General features: G+C 36.6%; 2 protein-coding genes and 1 long non-coding RNA gene across 3 annotated transcripts; 2 read left to right on the forward strand and 1 right to left on the reverse strand.

Moving 5' to 3' along the window:
* On the reverse strand, nucleotides 1–2,282 carry LOC125581473. Its single transcript, XR_007319089.1, has 2 exons — nucleotides 2,203–2,282; nucleotides 1–329 (listed from the first exon to the last, which is right to left on the reverse strand). It is a non-coding gene; the product is annotated as an uncharacterized LOC125581473 (long non-coding RNA).
* A 1,579-nt stretch (nucleotides 2,283–3,861) lies between these two features.
* Nucleotides 3,862–6,819, forward strand: LOC111207102 (WAT1-related protein At3g28050-like). Its single transcript, XM_048746983.1, has 7 exons — nucleotides 3,862–4,236; nucleotides 4,351–4,416; nucleotides 5,216–5,329; nucleotides 5,541–5,769; nucleotides 5,885–6,046; nucleotides 6,129–6,280; nucleotides 6,494–6,819. The coding sequence occupies exons 1-7, from the start codon at nucleotides 4,046–4,048 to the stop codon at nucleotides 6,681–6,683; spliced, it is 1,104 nt and encodes a 367-aa protein (XP_048602940.1). The 5' UTR covers nucleotides 3,862–4,045; the 3' UTR covers nucleotides 6,684–6,819.
* A 988-nt stretch (nucleotides 6,820–7,807) lies between these two features.
* Nucleotides 7,808–11,554, forward strand: LOC106378693. The gene is made up of 6 exons (XM_048749211.1): nucleotides 7,808–9,962; nucleotides 10,049–10,494; nucleotides 10,577–10,587; nucleotides 10,681–10,780; nucleotides 10,848–11,112; nucleotides 11,226–11,554. The coding sequence occupies exons 1-6, from the start codon at nucleotides 7,808–7,810 to the stop codon at nucleotides 11,552–11,554; spliced, it is 3,306 nt and encodes a 1,101-aa protein (XP_048605168.1).
* The last annotated feature ends 5,111 nt before the right edge of the window (nucleotides 11,555–16,665 follow it).

Here is a 16,665-nt window from a genome sequence, read left to right on the forward strand (position 1 = left end):
AGAGATGAAAGGAGAGAGATGAGATTAATATGGTGAGATATGAGAGTAGAATATGAGACTATATACACTTGGATGCATTGCTGTTCAGTCAAAATTAAAAATCATGACTTGAAGACAAAACATTAACACTTTGACACAACTAGAGGACAGTACCTCACCACTCTCGTAACAACTACAAGACAAGCTACATCAACGCTCGTGACATCTACAACAACTAGAAGACAAAGAAACAACAACTAAAGTCGTGACATCTCTCAACGCTCGTGACATCTCCACTCTCTCATGTTCTGAACTTGGCTCCGCCGTAGGTTCTTTGCGTACTCTCTCACCTGCAATAACAAGAACATGTTAAACTCTTGAACATAACCGCATTAATAAGCACAAGAACAATAGCAAGAACAAGTCACATAACTACATTTAGATGCCCATTTTAAGAAAAATAACAAGAAACATAACCATAAACAGAACAAGAATCATAACAAGAAACATAACGATAAACACAGGAAGAGGCATAACAAGAAACATAAGCAGAGTTTTAGCCGACTAACTAGCTAGACATCAAGTAGACATCAAGTCAGTGATGAGTTTCTTCTTGAGGGCCTCTTCATACTCAGCTAGAGGTTCATGCTTCCCAATAAGACTGTCAAGCAAACTCATCTTAGACAACCGCTCCTTCATCAACAAATCATGCTGTTTGATTGTCCACATACTCTGAAACGCATTCAGAGAATTCACCTATACCACCTTCTTCTTAGAACTCGCCTTTGCGGCCTTAACACCCGCGGGGCGTTTGTTCTCAGTTGCTTGAGAGGCTGATGAGTCTCCACCGTCATCACACTTCCTCTTCTTCGAACTTGGACGTTTAGCAGTGGCAATGGCGCACCACTTCTGGTCGTTGCACAGCTCCTTCCATGCGTGGTCAAGCATGAATCTCTTCTGGTGATTGTTGTAGAAGATTTGATGTGCTAGCTTGAGAACATCATTCTCGTTTTGGCCACTACTTTTCTCCCTAGTAGCAGCCTTATACGCTCCACAGAATTTAGACACAAGGTCGTTGATCTTGTGCCAACGCTGCTTGCAGTGGGTCGGCTCTCTCTGTTCGCAGCCAGCATCAGTCCCTTGGCTCTCTCTGCTTTCCTCAAAGTAGGCAGCAATTCTTGACCAAAAGGCGCCTGATCTTTGCTCGTTCCCAACCACTGGGTCTTTGCTCGTGTTTAACCACGAGCTGATGAGCAAAATATCATCCTTTGGAGTTCATTTCCGTCGCTCTCTTCGCTCTGTAGCCGTCTCTCCATCAAAGTTAGAGGCTTCGGTACCAAATAAACATTGAAATGGAAGTTGTGATGAAGATAGTTCAACACTATCTTCATTGTTTCCAAAGGAAAGAGTTTGTTGACTATTTAATAGTTCAACAAACTTTGAGCTTGAAGCAGATGGATAGGAATCCATACGAAGGAAGAGAGATAGAAAAGAAGGAGCTGAGATTATTATAGAATGAATAGGAAGAGAAGAGAAGAACACGGTTTTGGAATGAATTGAACAAAGAAGAGAAGCCAAGATTTTTATAGAATGAATAGAAGAAGAAACGCATTGATAGCCAACCATAACCGAGTTGACATATTTCTAACACCAACAAACACAAGACCATTCATTTCTATCTAACCACAAACCAATAAACAGCTATTTATTACCTAACCTAACACATGATTACCATTCAATTCATTTCACAGAAGTGATAGCAATCAAGGACAATCGCAACATATTTCTAATACCACAAACCGCTATAGCAAGCAAGAGATTGCAATGCTTTATCCAATTCAAACAGAGCAAAGACAATGGTATTATCATACTCTCCAATTCAAACAGAGCAAAGACGTTTTTAAAAAGCAACAATAATGAAGAAATTAAACAGAGAACAATGGTATTATCCAACTCTCTAATTCAGTTCAAGCCACAATTAAATCCTACTCTACAATTCAAACAGAGCAAAGACGTTTTTAAAAAGCAACTATAATGAAGAAATTAAACAGAGCACAATGGTATTATCCAACTCTCTAATTCAGTTCAAGACACAACTAAATCCAACAGCGAGCGCAACCAAACTCACAAACAACCATCGAATATAAACAATGGTTTATCCTATTCAACAGACCAAATAGATTGATTTTATCTGATTCAAAAGATCAAAGACAAAGGTTTTACCTTTTACAAACGATCATGGGGGTGAAGTCTGAGAGATAGGACGGCTCTCTCTGGATCGTGCCTCTTGATCAAACCATCTGAAGACACAAAGACAGAAAAAATTACAACAAGTCAGTCGATTGAGCTTCTCTAGATTCAGGATGAAATACAACAATCTAAAGACATGCATGAATGAAATATTAAAACAGAGAGACATATGAACTCATTTTTGCCTTTCGATTCGCCGACGGTCACCGTTTGGCGACGCCTCCGACCGCAACCACGAGAGACATCTCGCTGTTTTCCTGGGTCGACGATAGCAACTGTTCGAGGGGACACCATTTTCCGTCGTCGACATGAGCCACTGAGAAACCCGCCGTTGGTTGAGTCGGGCCACTGAGAAGAAGAGATATCGCATTTTCGTCTCCGGAGAGGAGAGAATGAAAACCGAAAGAAAAAAATGAAAAAAGAACGTGATGTCTCGTGAGACAACCCACCCTCTCTCCAGTAATATTAAACCACGTGGCTCAAGGGACGGTGCCTTCGCTTCCTTAATTAAGGGACGCCTCTTCCTAATAAATGGATTTTCCATTTAATTAAAATTATATTAATGCTAAAATCCCTCGTTAAGGGATTGCAATAAACATGGTCTTAGTGGATAGAAAGCCTAGAATCGGGTAAGTATGATAGACACACAATAATGGTGGCATTTAACCCTGTGAAAGGTTGTTCTCTATTTGTTCTTATGTTTTCAACGTCATTTTCCATTATCTAATAAAAAGAGTTTCATATTCTTTTAAGAAATTACTTGTGGGGCAAAAACTCTTATCACTAAGTGTTATCTTACGCCGTAGTTTTCAATCAAGTTGGTTTACACAAACACAAGCGCATCACGACTACTGTATTGATTCTTTTTAGTCTTGTTATTTTCTTGTGTAGGCGCTGAAGTAAAGTCATACCCAAATGTTCTTGTATATATTGGTATACATTAAATAAACTACATCACTATATATAAAACTAGAGTTGAGCGTATCATTTTTAATATACAGACAAAATATTCTAAATATAAATATAGTACACTTTTTTGAACACATAAATATAGTACACATAATCTCTGAAAACAAAACGTTATAAGAAATCATTATTAATTATTATTATTCTTATTTTCTCGTCTCATGTCATGTGTTTCTTTTTGATGATTTTTAGTTTCAAATTTTCAAATAGGACACTATTTTATTAGACTAGATTAATTGTAAATGAGGTAAGTAGATTTTATATTATGACTTGTGGAAGATGCATGCGTCCATCGTAGACCAACGGCCTAAAACCATGTCATTTGGTATTTGATGAATCAGAACATAAACAATTAGTTTTGCTGCTTTGCGTGATAATGATATACTCATATACCTTATATTATTATAAACCACCCTTTACCACAAGTCCACATCTGTAAGCTAGGAAAGCGATAAATTTTTAATAACATGAGAGAGGTAAAGAGTAAACAACGATTTATTGACTAATCAGGCTGATCAATGAACTTCAACTTCTTGACATTTCTTGACAAAATTCAATTTGGGCCAGGGTAAAATTCATGTACGTATGTGTCAGAAATTCAGAATGTTATTGTTACATGTCTGCTTCACATCATTCACAAGTGCGCTTAAGTACACACATTTGCCTGAAAATCTAACTTTCACCCACTCACACTATTAGCACTTTCTTCCTTTTCTTCCCAAAAGAAAAAAAACAAAACAACTCTGTTTCTCATCTTTACATCTCTCGTTTCCAAAAAAAAACTTCTTCGAATCTCCAAATAGAAAATAAATAACAGAGTGAGGAAGAGAGAAGAGACGAGAGAGTAGAGATGACGCGAAAATATTTTCAGAGAGAGGTGTTGCCGGTGACGGCGCTGGTAACAATGGAATGTGCCAACGTGGCCTTAAACACTCTGTTCAAGGCAGCCACTTTACAAGGCATGGGGTTCCATGTCTTCATCGTTTACTCTTATGGTCTCGCTGCTCTTCTTCTCCTTCCTTCTCTTTTCTTCTCCTACAGGTTAGATTACAGTTTCTTTCTCTCCTTACTCGTTTGATCCGATCTTTACCAGTTTGAGCTGAAGTTTTCATGTTTTTTTTTAAATAGATTGATGGGTTCTTGTTAATTTGTCAGATCAAGAACGCTTCCACCGATGAATTTCTCAATTCTCTACAAAGTCGTGCTTCTTGGGTTAATTGGGTAAAGTATCATTTTTGCTATATTTTTCTTTATTAAAAGCAATTAGAAATTATTTGCATGAGAGTTCCTCAAATTCTCAGATTTTTCTTTATGCTAAGAGAGGACACTTGGCTAAAAGTTGCTCCCAAAAGCTGCAACTGTTCTGCAAAAATCTAACCCTATTTTTTTAATATTTATTTTCCTTTATTATGAATTATTTTTTTTATTTTTGAGGTGTTATTTTCATGATCATAACTTCGTAATAACCGGATTCTTTTTGTTATGACTGGATAGTTATTATAAGAGTAAATATTTAGTCCAAACTTTAAAGTATTCTAGATTTTTCTAAATTTTTACCAATCCAGTGAAACATAATTTTCTCATGTTTACTCCACTTACTATTCTAAAAAGGAAATTGCACACTCATGTTTACTCTTGAGTTTTGTTAATACATTTGCTCCATTTTACTTTTCTCTTACTTCTTTTTAATCAATTTATTTTCCATCACTTTTCACCTAAATATGTTACTCTATTTTACTCTAAAATCGAACCCTTTATTACATAGTTATATAGATAAATTAAATATTCTTAATTAATATAGATGCTGTTAGAACATAATGGGGAAATACAAGGACATGTACTAATTTTAGCAAACTGTACTGCAAAATCTACCCCATTTTCTTTTGTTTTTCCTTTTTTAATAATTTATTTTTATCTATTTTTTAAAAAGGGGATGCTTTCATCTTCGTTATAATCGAAATCTAATAGTACTATTTTGTTATATAAATAAGTTAATAAAAATGGTGTTAAAATAATATAGATGCTGCTCAAACATAATGGGCTACACAGGCATTAACTATAGCTCTCCAACACTTGCTTCTGCAATCAGCAACCTCACTCCTGCGTTTACCTTCTTGCTGGCCATCCTTTTCAGGTTTATTATCCTCTTATATATTCTTTTTACACTGTGTTCAAAAAAAAAAAAAAAAAAAAAAAAAAAAAAAAAAAAAAAAAAAAAAAAAAAAAAAAAATATTCTTTTTACACTATCAATTCCCTAAAATACCCTCGGCCCATGAAGCATATTTGGGCATTGAGTTCAGCCCATGAGGCATCATTTGTTGAATTATTTGGAGTTTGGTATTAGGATGGAGAGTGTATCTTTCAAGAGAACAAGTAGTGTGGCTAAAATGTTAGGAACCATAGTCTCCATTGGAGGAGCATTTATTGTGACTCTTTACAATGGTCCTGTGGTGATCAATATGTCACCACCGTCCATTTCTCTGAGATCGCAATCTCCAAACCACGATTGGATCATTGGTGCGGCTTTTCTTGCCGTCGAGTATTTCATGGTTCCGTTGTGGTATATTGTTCAGGTCTGACTTTAATCAAACTATATTTTCATATATATATATATATATATATAATTTCACCTCTCTATATATGGTAATTGTTTTATGCATGTTATGATCCTAATATTTCTCTTTGTAGACTCAAATCATGAGAGAGTATCCATCCGAGTTCACCGTTGTTTGCTATTATAGCTTTGGAGTGAGCTTTTGGACCGGGCTGGTCACGTTGTTCACTGAAGGGAGTGACTTGAGTGCATGGAAGATAAAACCAAATATAGCTTTAGTATCAATCGTTTGCTCGGTGAGAATATAACTATGGGTTGATGTGTGTTCCTCGACACTATGAGTATACAATAAATTTTTGTTTATGTTTATATGTTTAGGGATTGTTTGGATCTTGCATAAACAATACAATCCACACGTGGGCGTTGCGGATCAAGGGACCTTTATTCGTTGCAATGTTCAAGCCTCTGTCCATTGCCATTGCCGTCGCAATGGGCGTGATATTCCTCCGGGATTCTCTTTACATCGGCAGGTGAATAAAACTCACACTTGAAAACAATGTACATATAAATCCAGTCTAGTAGTTAGATTGTGCTCACTTGGCTATTGAGGAATATATACATAGTAACTAGTGAATCGAATAGTTTGATAAGCCTAACCACTTAAGTTCAGACCAATCTTTTCTGCTTTAGTTAACTATTTTGTTTCCATTTGCGGACTGTCTGGTGAATGTTTTTGATCTCAGCTTGATAGGGGCAACGGTAATAACGATCGGGTTTTACACGGTGATGTGGGGCAAAGCTAAGGAAATGGCCTTAGTCGAAGATAACAACAAGGCTAACAACGAGGATGCTAACGAAGCTGACCTTGATTCTCCATCAGGTTCACGGAAGGCTCCTCTCTTGGAAAGTTACAAGAACGATGAGCATGTATAAGTATCATCAACCAGTTAATACAGCTCTCTATATTTGTGTGTGTATGAAAATTTGATATGTAAAAGTCTTTTAATTTATTTGACGATACAAATGTGATCTTTAATTTTAGGAATCAAGTTTCTTCTAATCACAATTATATAATCTAGTGTACGCATAACAAATCAATGAATTTTAGATGACAAACAAAATAATTATGTACAATTCAATAGTGTATGTTTGGCAGAAGAATGACTTTTGTTCAATTTAGCTGGAAATTGTTAAAAATGATTTGGATTCGCGTAATCATTGTCCTTTCAGATACCTTTTTAATATTGAAATTGACTTTTAAATGTTTTAATGTAAAAGAATAATTCTCCATTTTAAAATGAGATTAAACCTAAAGCATAAACGAAACTCCTACACCACCATTTTCTTGGTACGTTTCAAATATCTAGTCACTACAAGAAAGCACGCCTGTTGCAAGAGAAATTTGCGGAGGAAATATTTCCTCGCAAATTCGCAAGGGAATTGCGACGAAAAAAATTTTCCTCGCAAAACGCTCGCAAATTTACGTCAAAATATTTTCCTCGCAAAATTGCAACCAATTTGCGAGATTTTTCCGCAAACTCACGCAAAACCGTCGCAAATTTGCGATAGAATCTGTAGTCGCAAATCCGTTACAAATTTGCAAGGAATTTGCGTGTGAATTGCAATACCATATACGTTCGTTGCAATTCCGTCGCAAAAAAAAACAGATAGGTTGGTGATACACGTTTTTAATTTTGTGTAACTAATTTATGAAAGACATTTAATATCGCAAAAAACGGATAGGTTGGTGATACACGTTTTTTCTAAGTGTAACTAATATTTGCAAGGGAAAAATCTCTCTCGCTAATCCCTTGCAAAGGGGAATGGCATCGCAATTCCGTTGCAATTCCGTTGCAATATCCGTCGCAATTCCCTTGCAAGTGTCTTGCAAATATTTTTCATATGTCTATATATAGCAGCTGTGAGAAGTGAGCGACCATTGGAAAAAAAAAACGAAAGAAAAAAGAAAAATAAAAGAAAAATAAAATAACAAAAAGTTGAGATAAATATATTGCCGTGAGTTGTGAGTAAGAAAAAAATAGAAAGTTGAGAGAAAAATGGCGTCCGGACATGAAATATACGCGCTACGGGCTTGGATGTACAATCATAAAGATCCGGAGACTGGTGAAGTAACGAAAGAGTATCGTGCTGGACTACGAGGATTCTTACAACAGGCAACCAACCAACCATTCGCAAGGGAACATGGTAAAATCTTTTGTCCCTGTAGAAAATGCAAGAACGAGCCATATTTAGAAATAGATACTGTGAAGAGGCATTTATATAATAGAGAATTTAGACCAAACTACTACATATGGTTTTTGCATGGGGAAGGTGCATCAAGTAGTAGTACGGGTCAGGGATTTGAACTGCCAAATTATAATGCGAGTGATGGATATGAGCAAAATATGTTTGGAAATAATGCGGAGGATGGGTATGAGCAAAATATGTTTGGAAACAATGCGGGGGATGGGTATGAGCAACAGGGAAATAGGTATCATGATATGGTTACAGATGCATTGCATGAAGCTGCTATTCCTGATAGTAGTAGGGAAGAACCTAACATTGACGCACAACGATTTTATAATATGTTAGACGCTGCCAATGAACCCATCTACGAAGGATGTAGAGAAGGGCTTTCTAGATTATCACTAGCATCTAGGATGATGACCATTAAAAGTGATCATAATCTAAATGAGAAGTGCATGGATTCGTGGGCTCAACTCATTAATGAGTATTTACCAGAAGGTAATTTTGCTGCGGATAATTTCTATGAAATTCAGAAGCTAGTTGCCGGTCTTGGTCTACCGTCTGAAATGATTGATTTATGCGTTGACAACTGCATGATTTACTGGAAAGATGATGAAAAACTGACGGAGTGTCGATTTTGTCAAAAGCCAAGATATCAAGAAACCCAAGGAAGGAATCCTGTGCCGTACAAACGTATGTGGTACTTACCGATCACAGATAGATTGAAGCGTTTATACCACTCAGAAAGGACAGCCGCGTCGATGAGATGGCATGCCCAACATTCGGTGAAAGATGGCGAGATTACACATCCCTCAGATGCAAAGGCATGGAAACGCTTTCAGACCGTATATTCCGACTTTGCGAGTGAGTTTAGAAACGTTTATCTTGGCTTATGCACGGATGGATTTAGTCCATTTGGTATGTCTGGAAGGCAATACTCTTTATGGCATGTCATCTTGACGCCATACAATCTCCCTCCGGAGATGTGCATGCAAAGAGAATTTTTGTTCTTGAGTATTCTAGTGCCTGGTCCAAAACATCCAAAGCGAGCACTTGATGTATTTTTGCAACCTTTGATCCATGAGCTGAAGATGTTGTGGCATTATAGCATGCAGACATGGGATCACTCGCAGCAACAGAACTTTAATATGCGTGCAGTGCTTATGTGGACCATTAGTGACTTCCCCGCATATGGAATGTTATCGGGTTGGACCACACATGGAAGATTATCATGTCCATATTGTATGGATAGGACAGATGCTTTTCAGCTGAAAAATGGGAGGAAGTCATGTTGGTTTGATTGTCACCGTAGGTTTCTTCCGCCGCAACATACATATCGTAAGAACAAGAAATTGTTTAGGAAAAACAAGGTAGTGCATGTTCCTCCCCCAGTAATGCAATCAGGAGCATCTTTGTTAGAGCAGATTGATTATTACGGTGCTAAGGAAACATGTAAAGTTGGAGGAAATTGGCACACTCCACCTAACATGCCAGACGGGTATACGGCATCTCATAATTGGCATAAGAAGAGCATATTTTGGGAACTTCCATATTGGAAGGATCATCTCTTAAGGCACAACCTTGATGTGATGCACATAGAGAAGAATGTTTTTGAGAATATCATGAACACTCTTTTGGATGTGAAGGGAAAGAGTAAAGATAATTTGAAATCGAGGTTGGATTTGCCAGAGTTATGTGCAAGACCAGAGCTGCATGTGACAAGAGAAGGAAAATTACCAGTTCCAAATTTTAGATTGCCTGGGGTGGCGAAGCAAAAGTTGTTTGACTGGGTAAATTCTGATGTAAAGTTTCCAGATGGATATGTGTCAAAATTCTCAAGATGCATCGAGCAAGGAAAAAAATTTTCTGGTATGAAGAGTCACGACTGTCACGTTTTCATGCAGCGGCTCCTACCGTTCGCAATGACAGAGCTATTAGCAAAACATGTCCATGAAGCAATAGCCGGTAATAAAAGTGACTTTTAAAATTATATATAAATTTATTGTCTTTGTTAATTGTAATAATATTTTTGTTTGATGATGAATTTGTAGGAGTTGGAGCATTTTTTAGGGATTTATGCACTCGGACATTGACTGAGGATGGGATCGAGTTGTTAGCCAAGAATATTCCGGTTTTGCTTTGCAATCTGGAAAAAGTCTTCCCCCCATCTTTTTTTGACGTAATGGAACATCTCATGATTCATCTACCTTTTGAAGCAGCTCTTGGGGGCCCTGTGCAATTTCGATGGATGTATGTATTTGAGAGATTCATGGGATATCTCAAAAAGTTTGCCAAAAATCTGGCCAAAGTCGAGGGCTCGATAGTTGCAGGAAGTTTGACGGTGGAAACTTCGCACTTTACATCCTACTACTTTAGCCCAACCGTTAGAACGAAGAAGACCGCTCCTAGACGATATGACGACGGAGGAGTTGCGCCTTCATATCTTGTTACAGACGTTCCTGACATATTTTGTCAAATTGGAAGACTTGCTGGCAAAGTGAGAGAAGTTTGGTGGGAAGATCATGCACATGCTCATGCGGCTCACATTTATATTATTTCGAAACATTGACTACTTGCAGGAATTTGAAAGGTACTCATACAAATTGAACATATATAAATTTTATTGATTACTTTGGTTTTATATTTACATATATTCCTAACAAATAACATTTCTTATATGCAGCATATTCAACTTACAAATTCGAGAACACTATCCTAATTTAGAAGAAAAGGATTATGAGCAGTTGAACGAACGAGATTATCCTGGGTGGTTAGAATACTATGTACGTACAATCTTTAGACTTTTAAAAATTAAAATGACTTATTTTAATGTTTATATATTTTGAGCAGGTGAAAAATGGATGTCATGACAAACCAATTCCGCGATGGTTGTATGAATTTGTTGACAAACCGGTTTCTAAGATCACTACTGCTCCAATGTACTTCACTCGTGGATACACTTTTCATACGTACACACACGGTTCGAAGAGATCAACCACAAATTTTGGAATCCAACTCCAAGGTGAAACTGACTTCTACGGTGTATTGCAACAGATCATAGAAGTCACTTACCCGGGAACCATCAACTTAAAATGCGTAAATTTAAGTGTGATTGGTATGATCTAACGAGTGGCCGAGGGGTCCAAAAAAATAACCTTGGGGTCACTGATGTCAATGCAAATAGACGTTATACAAAATTCGAACCATATTGCCTTGCATCACAAGCAGATCAAGTGTGTTTTCTTTCATATCCAAGGATTAGAGAAAGGCGTGAAAGGTGGTTATCAGTGATTAAAGTGAATCCGCGAGGGCGTATAATCGTCGGAGAAATTGCCGATGTCGCTATGCAAGCCGAAAGAGTTGCTGAAATGTCCGTCCCAACCGAATCGACTGAGAATATCGTACACATCGATCCAGATAACCAAGAAGCAGAAGTCATTGTTGATGATTCCACCGAAGGGTCTGTTTCAGAAGAAGACGAGTTTAATGCTGAAACTGACGAAGATGAAATCACAAATGATGAGGCTGAAAATAGAGACAATGAAAAATGTATCTGAAAACGAGTCTTATTAGACAAAATTTCACATTTATGCTGTATTGTCTTGTATTTGAATTTTTTTTTTTTTTTAAATATAACAAAATGCGACGGAATTGCGACGGATTTGCATGATTCGCTCGCAACTCCCTCACAAATTTGCGACGGATTTGCAAGGCGATCCTCGCAATTCCGTCGCAACTCTTCGACACTAGCCAAAACCCTAAACGAATCCTTAAAACACATTCGTTGCAATTCGCTCGCAAATTTGCAAGGGATTTGCAAGGGATTTGCGTCGGAGATTAGGTTAATATATAAGGACAGTTAACCCTTCTTCTCAATTAATCTCTGTCGTCAAAGGAAAAAAAAGAATCGAAAGCTCTCCGATCCCTCCTCTCTGCGTCTCCTCTCCGTGCTCTCTCTCCCCGCAGCCTGACGTCTCCTGTCAAGTCTCGCCGGATTCTCCCGCCTCTCCTCTCCGCCGTATCTCTCTCTCTGTGCCTCTCATTTCGCAGCCGACGTCTCAGTCTTGCCGGACTCTCCCGCCTCTCCTCTCTGCCGTATCTCCCTCTCTGTGCCTGTCCTCTCCGATGTCTCAGTCTCGCCGGATTTCATTCTCTCCACTCTCTCCTCGCCGATCCACTTCGATCTAGGTCTCCTCGCCGGATCTCCTTCTCTCAACCCGTCCCTCGTCGGATCTCTCTCCTCACGGCCGCCCTCATCTGCCGTCATACTCGCCGGACTTCCACCCTCATTATCTCGAACCGGCTCTGTTTCTTTGAAAGGTTACAAATTTTGGTTTATGTTTAAATTTAATTATCAGTTTAGGTTTTGATTATCAGTTTAGGTTTTGATTATCAGTTTAGGTTATCGATTTGTGATGATTCCGTGTTTGGTTAGGGTTTTAACTATTTAGGTTTGGTTAATTTCTTTGCAGATGTCAGGAAATGATTATAGCCGCTATCTATCTGCTGGTAGTAAGAAGAGTTCTGGTAGTACGAAGAGTTCATCCCGTCATACCAATCCGGGTAGTTCTTCTAATTCCCAGATGGCCGAGAGTTTGGTTGTTCCTAATAGCCAGACGCAAGCTTCCCCTCCAGCTCCCACCCCAGCTCCTGCAGCTCCCGCCCCAGCTCCTGCAGCTCCCGCCCCAGCTCCTGCAGCTCCCGCCCCAGACCCGGCGGCAGATTTAATGTCAATCAATTTGATTTTGGCTAGTCCGGGACATGATCGTCTTCCTCACCTCCATCCAGATCGCCCTTTAAATACGCTTTGGTAAGATTTTTAATTTTAATTCATTGCAACTAATTATAATATTTTCATATTTTTATAATATAATTCTCTCAATTGCCTTGAATTTCATGTGATAGGTTTGATGACGATGTAAGCGTTGCTGCATCGGTCCGTCAAATCTTTGAAAAAGATTTCAAAGAACCACATGCTAATTGGAAGCAAACCCCCGGGGATGTTGTGAGACGTTGGTTTGAATCCTTTGCGGTAATTCATTTAATTTTCTTGAATTTTAAAATTTGTAAAAAATTAATTTTATGTTCATGAATGTCTATTAATTTGCCTTTTTGTTGTGTCAGCAAATGTATCATTGAGATTCCGGTATAACAATCCTCGTTCGCAACTCTTTCGAGGCTAAATTGAAACTCCAATTGACTCGCCAAGTTAGTCGGTGGAAGAGTAAATGGCGGAAAAAAGGCGATGCAGCTATGCCTTTGTGGTTTGACCCAAATGTTTGGGGTGGTCTTGTTGCTTATTGGTTAGATCCAGAATCTGAAGTCCGGAGTTGTAACAGTCGGGCAGCTCGTTACTCTGACCCTGATGGACATGGACCATCTAAGCATCGTTCAGGTCAGACTTCCTTCAGGGCCCGTGCACGAGTGATTGTAAGTTCTTGTTTTTCTTATCTTAGTTAATTCAAGTTGTGATCTGAAATTGCCTATTTTATCTAAGTTGTGATCTCATTTTTATTGTTTAACTTAATCTTTTAAATTGTAGGCTGAGCAAACTGGGTGTTCTATTCCAGACTTGCTTTGGGTTCTCGAGATCACTAAACGAAACCCGGATGGTTCTTTTGTTGACGGCAAATCTCAGCAGCTCTACAATGATGTGACATCTAAACTTCAGGAGTTATCTCAGGCTGCTAGTAATGATCCCGAGAGCACTGGTTCTAGTGGCCTCTCTCCAGCGGAAAAGAACAAGATCTATTGTGAGGTAAATTATTACGGCTCTCAATCTCAATTTTTTTTAAGTCTTCTTTGATATTGATCCTTTTCTGATTTTTTATGCAGATCGCTCCCCGCAAAAAGGGACGACTGTATGGAGTGGGTTCTCTAAATAAATCTTTAGGATCTGTTCCTGCTTCGTTTGCTTCTAGCAGTACTGAAGACCCATCTTTGAAGAAGATCATCTATGAGCAAGCTCAAAAGATTGAGAGCCAGGGAAATGAAATTTCGAAGCTTTACAAGATTGTTCGTCATCTCGCTTGCAAAGACCCTACCGTGGCCGACATTCTCCAGTCTGAAGCGTCTTCTGGTTCTGGTGATGATGATGAATCTGATGCTATTTAGTTTGTTTTCTATCTCTTTCAAATGACTTGAAACTTATATGTATGTGTTTGTGTAATGACTCTTGAATTTCTTTCTATTTCAATAATATTTTCGTTAACTATTTAATTTTCTTCAGAATTTTATAAATATATAACAATTTATAAAATTTCAAATTCTGCAAGAAAAAACAAGTACTCGCAAATGACTTGCAAACTTGCAACGGAACGAGCCTCGCAATTTTGCAACGAAATAACACCCTTACAAAATTGCGACGGAACTCTTAATTGCAAATTTGCGAGGAAAACAATCCTTGCAAAATTGCGACGAAATAGTTAATTGCAAATTTGCGAGGAACAACAAAACCGTTGCAAATTTTTGCGAGGAAATCAGTTCCGTCGCAATTTTGCAAGAAACACGTTTCCGTCGCAAATTTGCAAGGAATTTATCTCCGTCGCAAATTTACAAGCGTTTTGCGAGTGATTTTCATTTGCAACGAGCGGTTTGTGAGGGAACGTGGTTTCTCGCAAAACCCTCGCAATAAGCGATTTGCAACGGAATTGCGATGCAATTTTCCCTTGCAACTGACGTGTTTTCTTGTAGTGAGTGTTTGAATGAGAAGTGGTTCTTCAAGTGGTTCTCACGTTTGGTGGAGGGACAGCAGCACAATCTCTATTCAAGAAAACAACAAATCAATTGGAGTTCCATAAAGTTGTAATAATAAAAAAATGAACCGTTTGTGTTTCATTTTTACAAAGAAAATGTAAGAACCGCCGGCGAAGCATGGAATGTCTTCTTCGGTTTGAAGTGTTCAAGAAGCAGTTCCTCTTATTTATTGTGCTTTCATTAATACTAGTATATCACCCCGTCCCTCACACGGACAGTTTTAACTGGCATTTAAATTTATCTCTAATTTTTTAAATATATTCTATTTTTAATTTTTATCAAACCTAAACATCGGATAAAATGAACACCTAAAATTAAAACAAACATCTAAAATTAGAAGTTCTGCGTTAAAACAAAACGGTTAGAAGCAATTTTTGTGCTGGTGTTTTTTCTATAGTTTATGTGTTTTAGTTTTTAAATGTAGCACTTCCAATTTTTTAGAAGTGTTAGTTTTAGTGTTATTGTATGTGTTTAAATGCATCACTTCTAGTGTTTAAATGCATCACTTTCTTTTTTTTTTGTCACGAAAATGCATCACTTTCTAATATGTATTTTTCAAATAGTTAACCTATAAGAAACAGATTTGTAAATATCCAATTTGTGTATATTAGATTCATGTATACTTACTGTTACCTCTGTCGATTAAAATTCTTTGCATATTTTCTTGTTAAAGAGCTAAACTTTGAAACATGAATATACTTGAGTATATCTTCAACCTGAATCATGCAAAAGAAGTTAGAAATTATCAAAATGAGTCCATTTCAAAAAAAATTATCAAAATGAGAAGAAAGCATGAATCCGAATAAATGCAAGTTTAGAAAAAATTACTGTATGCATTTTTTCCTTCACTCACAACAAAAAATAGATTGAAAAAAAAGAAGCGATAGGAGATAGAAGAGAGATGAAGTAGTTGCTTGCAAGTTATATAAAAGCTGAAACTGATTGAAATCATGGCATGAAAAATTTAGGGATTTAAGTTTTTGCTCAATTTTTTTAATTTTTTTAATTTTTTGCAAAATATAGAAATATGTGTTAATTTTTATTCGTTAAATAAATTGTGATTTAGTATACAGAGGATTTATAAATACTGTATTTGGAATAATTTATATTCTTAAGAATAACAGTTCTCACTTGGGTGGAGGGATAGCAACACAATCTTCCATTCAAGAAAACAACAAATCAATTGGAGTTCCATAAAGTTATAATAATTTAAAAAAATGAAGCGCTTGTATTTCATTTTTACAAAGAAAATGACGAAGCATGGAATGTCTTCGGTTTGAAGTGTTCCAAAAGCAGTTCCCCTTATTTATTGTGCTTTATTAATATTTATAAAATACTGTATTTGGAATGGATAATTTGTATTTTTAAGAATTTTATTATATTTTTAAGAATATTAATTTATTTACAGTTTTTATTTAGACACAACCAACTTTACTATTTAAAGTTTTATGATAATGAAAGTTTTAATTTATAAATTTTATATCTCGTTATTTAATACTCCTATAATTTTAAATTCATATGATATTTAGCATATAATATTATAAAATATTAAAATATGCAAATAATATACATGTTAAAATAAAATATATTAATATACATGTTTAAATCGCTTGATTCACTAGTGCTTCATTTGATCCGTCTGACTCGTTTTATTTTCACTTTTTCTAATATTTAATTTTAAAATTTAAAATAATAATAAATATGTTTAAAATAGTTTTCTATTATATTTTGAATAAAATTTTATATATTTCATTTCTAAAGTATATTTAAAATAGCTTTTAAATTATGAAAATAAATAGTATATTAAATTTTATATAAATTAAATTTTTGCAGTACTTACTATTTAAATATATGTTTTGAACAGATAGATCCGCTTGATCCATACTTGGACAGCTCTATATATTTGAACCAC

Source organism: Brassica napus, chromosome C2 (genome assembly GCF_020379485.1).
Source record: "Brassica napus cultivar Da-Ae chromosome C2, Da-Ae, whole genome shotgun sequence".
Lineage (NCBI taxonomy): Eukaryota > Viridiplantae > Streptophyta > Magnoliopsida > Brassicales > Brassicaceae > Brassica > Brassica napus.